Source organism: Pipra filicauda, unplaced genomic scaffold, assembly GCF_003945595.2.
Source record: "Pipra filicauda isolate LSUMZ 115617 unplaced genomic scaffold, ASM394559v2 scaffold6_size6359152_pilon, whole genome shotgun sequence".
NCBI classification, from domain to species: Eukaryota; Metazoa; Chordata; class Aves; order Passeriformes; family Pipridae; genus Pipra; species Pipra filicauda.
The window spans coordinates 3,089,351-3,105,603 of NW_024104865.1; the positions used below are offsets into that span (position 1 = coordinate 3,089,351).

General features: G+C 40.8%; 1 protein-coding gene across 5 annotated transcripts in view; it reads right to left on the minus strand.

The window, feature by feature from the left end:
* DPF3 (double PHD fingers 3) overlaps positions 1 to 16,253 on the minus strand; it is a 157,918-nt gene that overhangs the window by 9,404 nt on the left and 132,261 nt on the right. Inside the window, exon 11 of one of the 5 annotated variants that reach the window (XM_039388976.1) lies at positions 8,950 to 11,340. The exons of the other annotated variants lie outside the window; for them this stretch is intronic. Within the exon in view, the coding sequence (XP_039244910.1) occupies positions 11,264 to 11,340 (77 nt within the window). The 3' untranslated portion in view covers positions 8,950 to 11,263. Of the gene's footprint in view, positions 1 to 8,949; positions 11,341 to 16,253 lie in introns of those variants that run through there. 5 annotated transcript variants of the gene reach the window in all.

The window sequence follows — 16,253 nt, forward strand, 5'->3', positions numbered from 1 at the left end:
AGTGGCCAGGGCAGGGGCAGATGTCGGAGTCTGCAGGTGAAGGACTCTTGTCTCAACCACTTCAGCACAGGGCCCCGCTGAATACAGCTTCTTAAGAAAAACACAAACAAACCAAAAAGGAAGTCTCACTCATAGGCACCATTGGGTTGTATCACTATTAGACAGAAGAGGAAATTTCTGTGAATTTCTATGTCCTGATGGAAGTGAGAAAACCTGGCAGTTTCTCCCAGTGTGTTCCAGCACTGCCAACTCTGCTAAAGAAGTGAGTCCGAAAGGACTCAGTGGCTTCAGTGAATAGTCTGGTTGCTCTGATTTGGTTAGAGACCAACTCTCCTCTATTCTAATATGCTACAATGTGCCAGTAATTGTGGAAGAATTAATGCCTCTAATAACTGATTGATCTCTGAAACCATTCAGCTGTAGAAGAGCTTATAGTTCCTATTATTTCATTTTCTAGCCTATAGTTGCTCTGGCCAGCATGGACAGAGCTTAAACTGAGCCTGTAGGAAGTGAAGGGGCACTCTGCTGCATTAGCACTGTGACTGGCAGCCAGCTGCACTCTGGTGGAGGCGGTTTGCTTCTCAGTACTGCCAGTTCCAGTAGAAGAAGTGACATAAATTACAAGCCCTTGCTCAAATATTCAGCACCAGCAGAAGAGAGTCCGCTTTAATTGTTCACCCAAGGGACAAATAAAACCCCTGTGCAAAAGAAAGTGGTTCAGTCCCAGTTGCAGTTTGGCAGGTGTAATTGGAGTCAATGGGAACTGAAAGCAGGACAGAATTGCGTTTGAAAGCAATTAGAGCCAGAGATTTTGAGTAAGTTAGAAAATGGTGGTATGTGGCAGGTGACACTTGCAGCTCACTCTCCTGCACTGGTCTGCTGTTCCTTTAGCCATACAAACACCAAAGGGCATGGGGAGCAGAGTTAGCGAGCTCCTGCTGTAACACCCCTTATCTCCAAGCACTCCACAGAAAATTTAATTGCCTGAGGAAACGCCACCCACCAGCTCAACTCATGCCCAGATTTGACTCTACAATGCCATATAATTTTCTCTGAAACATTCTTAAGCACCAAGAGCATCAGCTAGGACAAGGAACCTCGGTTACAGAGGGTACCTGGAGAGCAAAACTTGGCTCAGGCTGCTCATGTGCATAAACAAAATGAAGGATCTGCACATACACAGACCCAGATGTACCCAGGGATATTAGCCACGGACAAGGCAGCAGAACTCCATCTGGCACATGGCAGCGGAAGGAGCTGGGTGGGATTCAGGGGTGACCTCTAGAGCATGCAAAGAGAGAGAAGCCAGGAGTGAGTTATTCTGGGTTTCCTAATGGTTTGTCAGTCAAATCATTCTCCACACGCCATCCCCGTGGTAGTAGATGCCACACATCTTACACAAAAGCTACTTGAGAAATCTTTTAAAACAATTTTACTGCAGTAGATTTGTGATTTTGCCCTGTGTACCTGCTGCCCCTTCCTCAGCATGCACAATCTAGCCATATATATCTTAGCAGGGAAAAATGAAAAAACAGGAGTTACAGATTTTAAAAGCCTCTAAAAACTGCTGATAATTAACTGCGGTGCAGACCAATCACCACAGGGAGAACACCCCGATTTGGGCTGATGCTGCTGCATTTCTGTGCTCAGGTTTGCCAGGGGGAGGACAAGCCCTGCCAGGGTGTCTGCTGCTGTGTGGGTGTCCCCCTCTGTCCAGGCACACTTGTCCCTCCAAAACTGCCTGGGACAAGCTGAAATCTGCACCTCTATTTCCATATCTCCCAGGGATTTGGGCTGGGACAGATCTGGGGCACAGTCCCATTCCTCTGTCTTCCTCTCTAAGGCCAAGCAGTGGGGATTCAGACACACCTGAGATACACTGCTCAGTTCACTGCAAAGATGCTGTGAGCCCTGTGCATTTGCAACCTGGGGGATCAGAAACAGCCCCCAACTGTAAAGCTGAAGGAGATGTCACATGCCCCCATGTCTCATCTCAAAACCAGCCAGCACTCAGCTCCCTCTTCTTCCAGACTGGCCCCCATTAACCACTGTTGGCCGCTAGACAAAATGGCTATTTCTTGCCTAAGAAAAATAATGTAGAAGCACTCAAATAACCTTGTACTGAAGCATCGGCTTGTTAATGCACTGGTAAGTCATGCCAGCACTGTACAATTCCTGGGGGTGAATTAGGTCAGAGTGACCTCCAGAAAAACCACCAGGCTGCATCGCTGAGTGCTGCATTATGGGTAACGATCTGCTAATTGCCAGGAGGCACTTGGGCTGCTTACCAACACCAACAGGAAGGAAACCTGCCTGCAGGCACCACACGGACTCCATATGCCAGGGACATAGCTCCTAATAACGAGAATAAACCCATTTATAGAACATGAACTGGCCAGGAGGACAGGCCTGGAATGCTAATGCTGCCAAGCCGTACAGCTCAGGGGGGTCGGCTGTGGAAGACACCCAGCAAGGCTGCCCACGCACTGAGGGGCAGGTTTTGCTTTTGGTTGCACAGTGAAGTAGGGGTGAGATACACAGAGATGAAAATGCAAGAGTGAGAGAAAGACTGCTTATCCAGACAAGATGAATCACCACAACCTGGAAAGCCAACATCCCCTTTGCCCCAGGGACATTTTCGTTACCCTTCAACAAACTGCAGTGGAAAAAAACCTCCGGCACAACTCCGACCTCGTCGCTATGCACTGCAGGCTCCCCAGCCAGGCCAGCTCACACACCACAGAGCTTTCAATCAACTGGCAGGCTCACTAAACCCTTTCAAAATGAGCAACCAAGCAAAAATACTTGGTCATAAACACTAAAAATAGGAATGGAGGATTGGGTTTTGTTTTGCTTTTTAACTTGGTGAAGCCAGCTCTTCCTAGTGCATTAAATCCACCTCCCTGGCAGCCCATTTAGAACATCTCCTCCCCCCCTGGGAGAGCCAAAATCTCCAGCTATAATGAGAGGAGTGGGGTGGTATTTAAAATGCTAGGGAAATGGCAGCCTGAATAGCCTTCCACGAGTGGCATTGCCTTTGTTACCAACCCCCCCCCAAAACAAGATATCAGCTCTGCCCCTCCTCCCTTCCCTTTAATATAACAGGGACTCTGCTACCTGCTTGAACACACATTTGCTGTCCAAATACCTTGTCCTTCCCCAGTGTTTCTGGTGTTAAACTGCCCCACTAACACAGCCAGATAGATGGCAGCCTGCCTGCAGGCATGCCCAGTGCTGCCTAGTGCTCCCATGATATCAAAGGAGCATTCAAAAAGACTCCAGTGTTTTCACACAAAGTGTGTCTAAACTGGACTGGTGGCAGCAGTGGATGGGACACATCATTTCCCCAGAGCGCTCTAACAGGGGCTTCTCAGCTGGGATTATGAGGGAAAGTGCGATTCAGGCAATTTGTCATGACATGGACACCTCTTCATTTAAAGCAGGCCATGTTCACCCGGTCAGTTCAGAGAGCATCAAGACAATCTCCACTGCACCACTGTGGTCCTCCTCAAGCATCAAGGACTGTGGGAAGAACTTCAGAGGTGATCTCACCCATGAGCCATGAAACAGCCATGCCATAAAATCAACTGTCAGTTGGAAACAGGATAGGCTGGGTTTACACTGATGAATTAGGGAAAGGAAAGGGATAAAGGAGAGAGTATTACTAATCTCTGGACTAAGTTTCTTTCTAGAAAGATTAAGGAATGACTCTAGACTAATTCCCTGCCAGCACAGTTCTAGAAATTTCAAATCAAATGGCAAACTCCAGAGAAATTATTTAAATGTCATAATTTTAATATCAAAAAAAACTTAACTATGCAGAAGACACCATGCCATTGTATACACAGTGACCTCATTGCTGTTACATGAGGTAACATATCATCTAGGTAAAGAAATTCAGCACATGATGAGTAAATGGCTGATAATTGATGTGAACATGCTGAAAATGCAAGAGGTCTGTCTTTCTCACACAACCATAATTTACACTATTGCTAATGTAACTGTATGTTCAGACATAAGTATAACTGCCTCACTCAACAGAAACAAAACCAATTTGGAGCAAGTTACTTGAGTCTCTTGTTAAGTTAAAGAAATCCTTTCAGCTGCCAAATAGGCAATGATCTCCATGTACACTCTCCACTGTTTGTCATCTACTGATTTTATTCCTGTTTGGTTGGGAATTTTTAAGTGCCAATAGAGATTTCATCAATAAGGCAGTCAGTTTTCACTTTTCTGTCAAAGTCCCAGCAACATCAATGTCCAGAGGGAAGTAAGAGCTATAACTGCATTCTGCAAAGCATCAATATGAGTGCCGTAGGAGGGAGTGAAATGTCTTTGTTTACTCCCTAAAAAATGCAATTTCAGGGTGATCTAAACATCTGAGTGAAGGAGTGAATTTGAACAAAGTAGTTTCAGTCAAAAGCAAGTGGGAGGGGAGGAAGGGTTAAGAGGTGGCAGAGGGAAAAACTGATTTTTCAGAAAGGGTGAGTCATTTTGTGCCAGTGTCTCACAAACAAAAAGTTGGACTTTCATTTTGGAGCAGTACCTTGCTTCAAAAGTGAACTTGATGGAATTGTTTTTAAGAAAGTAAAAAAATGAAATGTTTCATTGAAGCCTGCACACACTTGGCAGTGGAAAAGGGTCATTTCATTGAGAAAAAGAGAACGTGTTTCATTTTGAAGGAGGAGGAGAACCTCACCATGGTCCTTTTCAGTTCAGTTATTTCAATGGCCTTTTTGAGTAAATGTCCAACAAAATGCTGCCAGAGATGAAAAAAACAGTAGGCTTTTAAAATTTGTTTTTCAGTGGAAAACCACCAGAATAAAATCCGTGATCTCTTTCCTCAGGGCTCACCAGACCTTCCACTCCAGATTAGCAAAGTCAAAGTGCAGACCATTCCTTAACCTGTAACAAGTGAACTGTGCTGCTCTAACCTACACAACCAATACTTCATAAGAGCTAAGTATCACATCAGATTAAACAAGAAATGAGCTAGTTCCATGATAGCTGCACTGAGCCTAATGGGGACTAGTTCTTCACACAATGCTAGACTCAAAAATATGTAAAGAGTCATAGAGGAATATAAAGGGTATGGATGTCCTCAGGAAATTCATCTTGACTTTTTTCTTTCAGCTCACTATATACTTTCAAAATCTCACCCTTAATGGAAGTGAGGAAGGGGTCTTGGAGAGCTAGTTAATGAAGAGGTTGACCTTGCCTTGCAAGGGAAATAAAGCTCTCTAACTCAGGAAAGGTCCTCTTCTCAGATGAAGGACTATCTGGATGTTTGAAGAGTATGACAGCAATCTAAATTCAACCTAGAGAGAGTTTGTGGACAGTTAAGAACTTTTCTAAGCCTCCAGGCTGATGGACACATTCAGAGATACAGTCACTATGGAAAGACCTGAGAAGAGCTGGGACCTGTTCTTTAAGAAGCTTAAGTACAGATATCCCAGCAACAGATAAGACTTCTGAACCAGAATCTGCTGCAGAATGCACCACACTGTAAAACAAGTTGTTAAGCCTGGGGAATGGGCTGGAAAAACTTTAGTATTGTTTTACATATTTAAGCCGCTCCCAGCAGAGCACTGATGTGAAGCAACTATGATTTGTACCAACAGGAAAATTTATTTCTCAAAGATAGGCTGAAAACCACTCCATGTAAACTTCACTGCACAAAATACTACATGAACTTGAAAGCTATGTCACAGTGACCTACACTAAAATAAAAGGACCCCTTTAGTGACAGTACATCTTTCCACTATTTCCCATCCAGTGACTTTCTCTCACCTTGAAGAGCTGGCCTCAATACTGATTCCTGAAATCATCATATGAAGAAGTTAATGGCTGTTGGCTAATGACAAAAATGCAAATTATCAAGCTAAGTCTTCAGCAATGCTTGATTAAAGTATCTCCAGCATTATTTAAAATCTCTAATCTCTTTCAAAAAAGGAGGCTGTATCGGAGAGATTTGGTCATGTTCATTCACTTCCTGCAGTCCACAATGAAGTCACCAACACCAGGATGCTTAACAGCAAAGATTGAAGGAACTTAATAAGGGGCTTCAGTCCAAGTAAAAAATTACTCTTAACACCTGTACAAACCTAGATATAAACTAGGTCTTATTGAGAATTATGGAAGGTGAATAGCACTGAGAAATGAAACCTCACTCAAAAAAACCCAAACCCTTCAGCATTAAGACTTTGCCTCTCTGAGGCAGGCCACAGTAGTTCCAAGAGCTTCAGCACACTGCCCAGTTTATGTTCAAAGTGTATTGCCTTTTCCATAGCAGTGCCATTGTTGGTTTGTAGATCATTTAAAGTTACCATAGCTGTCTTAGGCAACATTAGGCAAAACTGTTTCTAATTATTGATGGCAATATTAGCCACAACACCATGCTCCAGAAATATGTGGTTTTTTAAAGGTAAATGCCATCCTTCTCCCACCATGGTCCACCCACCATGGAATCATGAGGAATTACAGGCTACGAAGACATGAAATAACAGATGAGATAGTGTAAGTTTCTAACACACACAGCAAAAGGCTTTGTTGAAACAGCAGAAAATACAGTCAAGTCTTAAAAAATATACTGGTGAAATTAAGATGCCACAGATGGATGGCTCTCATCTTACGTCATTAAAATCAAAGATAGGACTTAACTGTGGCAAATGTCCAGCTTTAGTGCAGCAAACAAAATACAATCTTTATACAATAATTTCCAAGGGATAGTGGAGATCTTAGAAACATCAAGCTACAATTTGGACAAACCCAGACAAAGCTAAGGGGAGTAGTCATTGCTTTATGTAGTTGAGGTCTTACTCATCCATCTTCAACACCATGAATGGGACGGGATATGAGAAGTCTATGTCATTGCTAATGAGCATTAAAAGCTTGGTTTCAGAGACAAAGTGTTATAGGGGCTTTTTATCATTGGTAGGCTGATGGATCTAAATACAAGCAGGGCTCACAGATCCAGGATGCAAATTTTTATCTGATTGCAGGCAAAAGTTTGGAATAAATCTTAAACTAGTGCAATATTCTAGTTCAGGTTAAAGCAAATTAGCTGATGCTGTTTTTATTCCACCCAGAGAGCTCAGGATCCCAGCCCTCAGCTTTGCCAGCCTTCATCTCAGTCTCAGCCCAGGGAAACCTTGGTTTTGGGGGCACCCATTTACTTCCACAATGCTAGCAGACATTTTTACTTGCTCCTGCTGCCATGTCTCACTCTCACTGGCAAGAGCCATTCTCTAAATGGGAAAATAAGATTTATTTATGTGAGCATAAATCTGCTCAGGGACTTAGGGAACAGCGGTATTTTTTTCTGTTCAGATAATTTCTGCAAAATTAAAATTTTGTTTAGAACATTTCTATTTCCAGGCCTGTGGCTTAAAAAAAGAAAGAAAAAAGTGCATCCCTTACACTGGAGACAATGAAAATGACAACTGAGAATGGGAGATGACCTACTGAACAAGAAAAGTGTACTGATGCCTTTTTCCTTCCTTCCTTCCTTTCTTCCTTCCTTCCATGCATTCATCCATCATATATCCTCCCTCCCTTTCTCTGATTTGGGGTAGGAAAAAAAAATTACTTGCCCCCCATGAATCCTTACAGAAGAGTAGTTCTGTAGGCTTGCAGCTCAGATTGTTGTAAGAGTATCTGAGATCAAATCACAGAAAGGAAATTGGAACTTGTTAGGAGGGGCTTTAAACCCATCAATCCCATCACTTAATGTAAACTCTAAGGAGACTACCACAGCTACCTTCTAGGGCATGGCTCAGAAATACAGATAGCACCCTACCCTGTCTTTTCAGCTGCCTCTGGGCCCCAGTGCCCAGTCACAGAACAGCTGAGGACAATACAGTAAGGAGCCCATGAACTGTTCTGTTGGAACTCAAACAGGTTCCCAAGAGCCACAGTGACTGAGGACAGCAAAGGTACCTGAAACTGCCTTTTTGTTTCCTCCTTCCTCCAATGAAAAAGAAAACAAAAATTGGTACAAACCCTTTTAGATTACTTTCTTGACAAGAGTCTGCTAAGGTCAGAAGGGAGAAAGAATTTCTTGTAATTCTAGAGTGTACCTTGAGAAAAGTTAATTACTGCAGTATGCATGATGCCTCTCTCCAATCAAGTAAATAAACGTACGCGTAGACTAAGTGCTAACTGGTGAAACAAGAGATTGCATATATTCATGCTTTGACATTATTAAATCGTAGAGAGTATTGGGATGGGGGTTCAAAATCAGTTACTACGGGTCAAATAATACAGATTACTTCTGTGCATTGGCCAAAGGCCTTGCACAGGTAAAGATAAGGTCTGAAGGCAAGCAGTGAAGTTTTCAAGTCATAGTCACCTGAAGAAAGAGTGAAGAAACAAAACACTAATGGAAATTGAAATTACATGTGAAAAATAAAACTTTATAGGGAAAGGCTATAAAAGATGACCAAGGAGAGTTAATTCTCTGCTGCAAAGAAACACACTCTATCGCACACAGATTTTAAAAATCAGGCAGGTACAACAGAGCTTCATAAAAAGTAACAGCAAAGCATATTAGGGAAGAGGTCACACACAGAGTTTCCTAAAAAGATGGCATCTAATCTGAAACAGTATTTCCTCTTTCTCTTTCCATTCTATACAACCATACCATTAATCTAATATATGCAAAGGGAAAGGGAAGATTCATGTCAGCTCTGTAAAATGCAGCAAAGGGAACCGCAGTTTCCAGTTACTCTAGTGACTGGATTAGAAAGAGCATAGGTAGGGGCAGGAATCTTTAAGCAGTGTCACTAAAATCTATACAAACAGGTATCATATAATATAGACTCCACTTTTGATTTGAAATTACCTTAATGCATCTCTATTAATCTCATGAAGAAGACTATTAAAATACGAACACTTTTAGGAAGATCCTCTATTATCACCAAATAATAGAAAAGCCTCTTAAAATGAGTCCTACACAAAAGCACTTTTTGATTTCCTGCCTACCTTCACTATAGCAAGCAACAGGACCAGTTTCTGCAGTCCAATGAATGGAGAAGAGAAAGTAAAGACAAAAATGAAGATAATTCTTGGTTAAGGTAATGGTTCATTAAAAAATACCAAAACAAAAATCTGGGGACAAAAGTAATAATTTACAAAATGGAAAAGGGAAACAAAATTAATAGAGGAGGAAGTTTTATTTTAAGCTTCAAAGAGAGTATTATAAACAATGGAGAGTTTAGAAAAGTATATGTACAAGTACTCAACAATGTCTTTTTAAAAGAAGATTATTTGTACTAAAAAAGACCTTATGGAATTGGTTCGATAAAGTAGTATTTACAGAGGAATATACAGTAGGGACATTGGAAGCAGAACTTTTATTTCGAAGGAATATTACACAAACTGAACAGAGACCCTACAGTTTAAAAATCTTCATTACAGTTGTGCGTCTTATATTTTGAAGAAATGAAACTATTTTTTTTTTCTCTAGAGGCCGTTTACCACTACAAGTTTAGAAACCAACAAAATGAATGAAACAAACCCATCCTGCTAAAGAGCTCAATGAGGACACAAATTTTGTCATTTAATTTAGCTGGAGCAGGATTCAGGTCTGCTGGACATCTTACATGACTATTTTTGGCCCTATGAGTTAATCTGGGAAGAAACAGGAGAAGGAGAAGGGAGAAGGGTACAAAATCTTCTGCTACTGACACATGGAAACTTCTTACTGATGTGAGTTTGAGCTCTAGGTGTGCAAGAAACACGATGCAGGGTCAGCTTCACCTAGCCAGGATGAATTTTTGTAGATATAGCTTTTTTCACTCTGAAAGCCAACTTAAGCCACATAAACAAAGCTAATTTTTTTTCTGTCTATACCTTGGGTGGTTATACTAATACCTTTTGGTATGGTTTGCCCTCAGTTTGCCTCTCCTCTGTAACAGGGGTGTCAGACATCTGGCACCCCTGTTACAGAGGAGAAGCTAATCTGAGAGCCAAGTCCAATACTCTTCTAGGACACAAGGCTATCCTGCATCTCTACTACACTGCATCACATGACACTAACAGTGCTGTGCTATCCTTTGTGAGCAGATTTGGCAGCCAGCAAAACCCTCCAGTGCTTGTTTGAAGCAGAATATCTTTTTTTTTCACTGAGAAAATGCCTCACAACTTAGAATTTGGGGTGTGAACATCCCTCACTGCTGCCTTACAGGACAATTTAGAATTGCAGCTGTGGGAACTCACATTCTTCTCCAGCTGAGTAACCCCTGTTGCTTATTGCTGACATATGGGTGCACCTGTACACTTTTCAAAGTCCACTACCACTTAAGGAAGGGCTAAAGTAAACAAGTTTTCTACACTGGCATCATCCTTGACAGAAAGATCCATGCCAAGAGCACTTAACATTGAGATACCTCCTTTACAGACAAATCACAATGAGCTGTGGAATTACCAAAGCAAAAAATAATATCAAAATTAACAGAGTTGCTTTCATTTTTGAAACCCCTCTTTCAGCAGAAGTATTTCTCAGAGTTGCTCAAGAGCAAACCTCTTTTAACATGCAGAAGAGACACATCAATCCTGTTGGGAGAAGACAGTCCTTTGAAACAGACATAAAATCTGGTAACAAAAAAATTCAGCCACTGAGCCTGGTCTTTGCTAATCCAACAGTTTTTGTTTAGATTTGTGCCTAACACAGTACAGCAAAGTAAGTTTTAAGCATCTAACAGGATAATATTATTAAGGAGAAAGTAAACCAGAACAATCTTCACTTACCACATCCAATTTTCAAAAAACAAAGATACACAGCACATGTATGAATGGCTTCTTTAAAGCAAGAGAGCAGAGTTGACCTTTATTTTCATTATTTAAAAAAAGTTTTTTCCTCAAAGTAAATATTCAGTCTTTATTTTACAGTAAGTGCTTTTTAAAATTTCATGTCTTCACAAAATTGCATTTAAAATTTGAAGTAAAATGTATTTCAAACAAAAATACTGTGCAACTTTAGCACTTCTTTTCTTTCTTAAATATCGAAATAAATAAAATAGTTGTCTTTTTCAGTTTGTTTGTTTTTCAGTCAGTTCTACTGTAGATCAATTCCAGTTTGACCTGGGTTTATACACACACTTAAAAGAAAGTGAAATCAAGACTTCAAAAAACTTCTTTGTATTGCACCAGCTTAGGGCATCCCCAGGACTTCTCTCAACAGTTGGCAGCCAACTTCCCACAGTCCAGGCTCCTGTGCCAGATGGAACACGGGTACAGAAGAGTTAGGGCAAGGAAAGAAGTATCAAAGCATCCTGGCTTCTCTTGGTCTTCTGAAATGTCTTGCTTGAAGGATGCTGGAGTCCATGAGGGCAGGCCTGACTGCAGAGGGAAAGGCAATACAAAGTAAAACTAAACAAACTCAAACAGACAACAAAAGCAAGTTTTCAGAGAAAAAACAGAAGCAGCACAAACCAAAATTCCAACACTGATTACCTTCTAGTTCTTTGAAAATGTAACTCAACAGACTCAGTTTCAACTGATCATGGAAGCCATAAATTAATACAAACAAACAAATCAGATATGAAAGAGCATATCCAAGAGAAAAGCACTGAACCAGTCAATCTTTCTTATTGTGAACAACATTAAATGACCTTCATCATTCAGCTTAGGTAACTGTCTTTTCATTGACGGTAAGGCCTTTGCTTATGAAATCCTGCACTGATTACCTTGCTATATTATGAATTATTTGTAGGGAGCCACAAGCGTATGCAGCATGGCACAAAAGACATTTTCAGAAGTCTGAACAATACTCATGGTGTGGCAGCAATGTGATAACTCCTGGAAAGAATGAAAGATTGCATTTTGCATTGCATTTATTCCATGAATTGACTAACTTACATGCTGCTAAGCTCCTGAACAAGATTAGATAGCAAATAAAATAATCTCTTTATTTCCACAAAATGCAAGTGCCTCCCCCCATGTCTTCCCCACATCTTTCATATCAGTTCTGGACTATACAAAGGTCCAAAATCTTAGAAGCTGCCAATGACCAAAAGAATAAGTCAAAGATATGAACTGGCAGCATCCGCTTAAGAGGGCTATCAGAACTTGAAATCCCAACAGCTGGGGTTTTTTTCTAGATGTTATTACAACTTGTCTTCTCTGAAATTGGAAACTTAGCACTCATGGAAATACAAACAGGGACATGAAAATAGTTCTGACCCAATTTCAGTATTCTATGGTATTTATTTAGGTTGGGGTTTTTTTCAACACTGGTAGATATCTGGCAAGGAGAACAAAGATTGGTAGGGTTTATTGTAATGGCTCAGTCAGCAAAAATTCAGGCTGGCTACATTCCTGCACTGTGAAGGTTTGTGAAAACAATCCCATGCCAGCATGAACACACGTATGTGCCTCATACTTTACATATACTTATAGCTACAAATTTCATTTAAATAAGAAAAAAACAAAAAACAGAGAATATGAAATGGGTGTTTATTGGAAACATCTACATATGTTGCAGCACAAAAGACACTGGGCAGATTTTGGAGCTTTTATAGTAAGATGACTCCCAGCGGGGTCAATTCAATGTTTGCTTGAGGAATTGATTCAGTAAAACTGAATGCCATGAATGCCTCTGCCATGGGGCAGAGGAAAATTGCACAAGGAGCCAGGCTTTGAAAGTTCCATAGTTTTATGGTATTTGAACTATAATTTCAGGGCCCGTCTCAAAATATCACTGTAAGAACTAACCAAAAAAAGGCAAAGTGGGCAGGAGAGAACGTCACAGCCCAGATTCAGTGACTCTTTGGGTGCATTTCTCATTTGCTCCATGCATCAGTAGGCAGCAAACTGAGTCTCTGTCTTCAATCAAGAGCCTAAGCTGAGGTCTGTAAAATGGCAAACTAGAACTCAAAATGAATAACTAGTGTAAAATCTCAAAGGCAAAACAATGTGGGGAAGGGATTCTAGTAACACATTCTGCTGAAACAAATGGCCATCTCAGAGCTTGTCTACACCATACTAGCAAGAGTATTAACAGGAAGGTTTCATTCAATAAAAGCAATAGCTAAGAAGGCCAGTGGTAATGTTTCTGAAGTCAATGGCAAAGTTCTCTCTGGCCCTTGTTTCAGCAGCCTATGCTCATCATTTATGACCTTACCACATACATACGATGTTATTCCCGGCACCATTACATATTAAAGAAATAAATACCCAGCCCACAAAACTGTGGGGTGCCTGGGCAAAGGGAAGAGACGCAAACTGAAGCAAATCAGATTTCAGTTCCATTCCTGTTCTGCCACATTCCTCACTTTTACTTTTTAACTTCAATGCCAGAAACCTGTATTTTCTTAAAAATTTCCTAATACATATTATTATACTTAAAATTTTATACTATTTTTGTGAAAGAGCTGAGGTCCATCCCTGCCAAAATTTCAACTAATTAAGTGCTACAAAAGGGAGTAGGCTGAGGACCAGTGCACAATCTACATAGCCTTTCTTCTCCCCTATAAGCTGCTCAAGCAGCACGTCACTTCCTTTTTTCTCCTGTTCCCATCTGTGAATCAGAGTTAGCAGAGGACAACTCAGAAAACTATGTGTGTTTTCTAAGATCCTTTAGTATGGAGCAGTAGAAAGGTACCTGAGGAGATGGCTTATATGATTAAACACAGAAAAGTCTGAATTTAGGGCCTGAAATAAAACACCCTTTATTCACCTTTCACATCGAGGCTGTCTTATTTTGGTACATGGTTTGCGTGGGAGCAGGACATTCTTTAGAAAGTCTTGTGCTAACCTTCCTGTAATAAGAAGGACATCTTTGGAGGAGAACTGAAATAGCCAGGGTTGTGATTAATTGAAGGGCTGCAACTTCGAAGATTTTATGAAGAACAGCTGGTCTCATTGAACTGCTGAAATCACTGGGGAATACAGAGCATCACATTCCTTTCTGATTTCAAAGATGACTATTTTTTAGGCACAATCCAGAATTCACATTGAAAATTCTTTTTATGCCTTGCTAGATTGGTTTGGGACCTATGTGTCCTTTAAGATACAATTGACACTGTGCAGTTCCCTAATCAGTGAACTGGCTATGGTAGTGTCAGGGTCCTCTTTCGCAGGTTTTTTTGTTTGGTTTTTCATTTTTTTTAAATTGCACTTACAAAACGTCCTTCTGTATATTTTCTGCCTCATTAACATTGTCATCTTCGCCTCGTCCATCTCAGAGGGTCTTGTGTAGTAGCCCCTTTGCTTTGCTTTCATCTTCAGCTGAGGAGCTACCAACCTCCTTTCCCTGTTCCCAGCCTTCACTCCAGCGCTACATGTCCTGAGAATATTTCAATTCCATATCAACACCCCATTCAATGTTCACTGTTAACACTACTTTACAACCCAGCTTAAACAAGTACTCTTTTAGCTTCCAACTCTCCATCTTCATTTCCTCTCTATGATCAATGCCTTCCTATGGTCCGTACCATACTGCTCAGCCTGCTGGATTAAACTCATGTTGGCTATCTCAGTCCAATAAGACACCTTGAGGAATCCAAGAACTACTTTCTCTCTATAACAATTAATTAATTTTATCTTCCTTCCTGTCTCAGGACTATATTGAACCAGTGACCATCCATATACACATTAATGACATAAATAATGGCGATGGATATTTTTTTATGCTATCTGCAATAAATGTCAGCTGGAAATTTTTATGCACTCTGTGAGCTGTTGTGGTTTCTTTCTGAGGGTACTGTGCTACTCAGTTGTCATGAAGATGTGTGGTTTGGTTGCAAAAGGATTAAGACTGTGTGCATTGTTACAGTAACTGCATTTATGAAAATAAATCAAGACTTAATGAATTATGGGCATCTGATTATTGTTTGTATTCCAAAAGAGCCTAGAATGTGTTAGGCATGGTTCACAAAAGACAATGGTAAGGATTCCATTTGGAAAATATTCTATTTAGGGTATGCCTATTTTGCAGTGGATGCAGTGATTGGAGTTCTTCAGAAAGATGTACTTGGGTAGGTTTCAGCTACCTAGTTCAGGTGCTCCAAGGACCATAGTCAGCATATCAGCGCAGAGCTCAGCATGGGCTGCCACAGCATGGAAGAAGCTGGGTAAATATAGGGCTTAGTAAGTGCTGAGCTGTGTAGTGCTATCCTGCACCACAGGCCAGGTGCAGCTGGCTGGTTCCAGGTGTGTCAGGCCTACACCCCTCAGGCGGTGAAAGGCAGACAAATGAAAATTGAGTTCTTTTTCAAGTCAAGATAATAATTCAAGTCTTCATTACTTCTGTAAGCTTTTCCCTGTCAAAGCTTACTCTGACTGTATTTTGAGGAACACTGGGTAATACTTAAACTTTTCTTAACCTTCTAATTTGTATGACACGACTTCTGCATGGATAGAAGAAGTAGATGTAAGACAGATGCAAGAAATCCTGTTGTTTGTTTACTGTGGATTTAGAGCATTTCTAGGTGCTTGCTCCTTTTCTATTTTCCCTGCTGTTCACACGAGCATGTCAAAAAGTAGCAAGCAAAAAAAAAAAAATGTAAAGGGACAGAATATGATACTAATGCCACAAATGTAAGTGCAGGGATTGAAGGGCAGGAGTATCAGAAAAAATAAATTTGAACTTCATTTTTTAAAATCTGTAACATTTCAGGTTTTTCTGTCGAAAATCCAGGGCACAGAGATTTCACAATTGAGTGAAAGACATTTCAGTTCAGACATACCTTTCAAATCCTGATGTATGTTTCCTCCTTTCTGGGAAAGTCGCTGGGAAGGGAGTCACTCTCTTCTCCATTGCCCTTGGAACTTTATTTAGTATTGCTTTGGTTTTTTTCAAAAGAAGCTATTGAAAAGCAAATAAAGTCTCTCACGAGACACTACAGAGAGAAAAAACAGGGCGACACAGGAAAAAATGCTGTCAATTGAAATTTAAAAATGGAAAGAAAAGTATAGGTGAGGTATTTTTCCATATAATTTCTTCCATGATTCTGCTCCTCCATCTGTTTTGTCTGTGACGCCTATGACTTGCCACTTGTATTCCATCCCTATGCTTGGAAATTGCTGTCCATGAAGTGAAAAGTGAAGAAAACAAAAAAAAAAGAAGTAGAACGGCGTGAGGAAGACATGAAGGGGTGCAGGGAGGAAGAGATCTATTGAGTGTAAAGGTGTCCAAAGGAGATGGAAATGTGTTCCCCAAGGCCATAGTCTTCAATGGTGCTGTTGTATTTTCTGGCTGTTAGCATAGCAGGTGTACAAGAAGAGCCAAACTCCATGCGCTACAGTAAGTG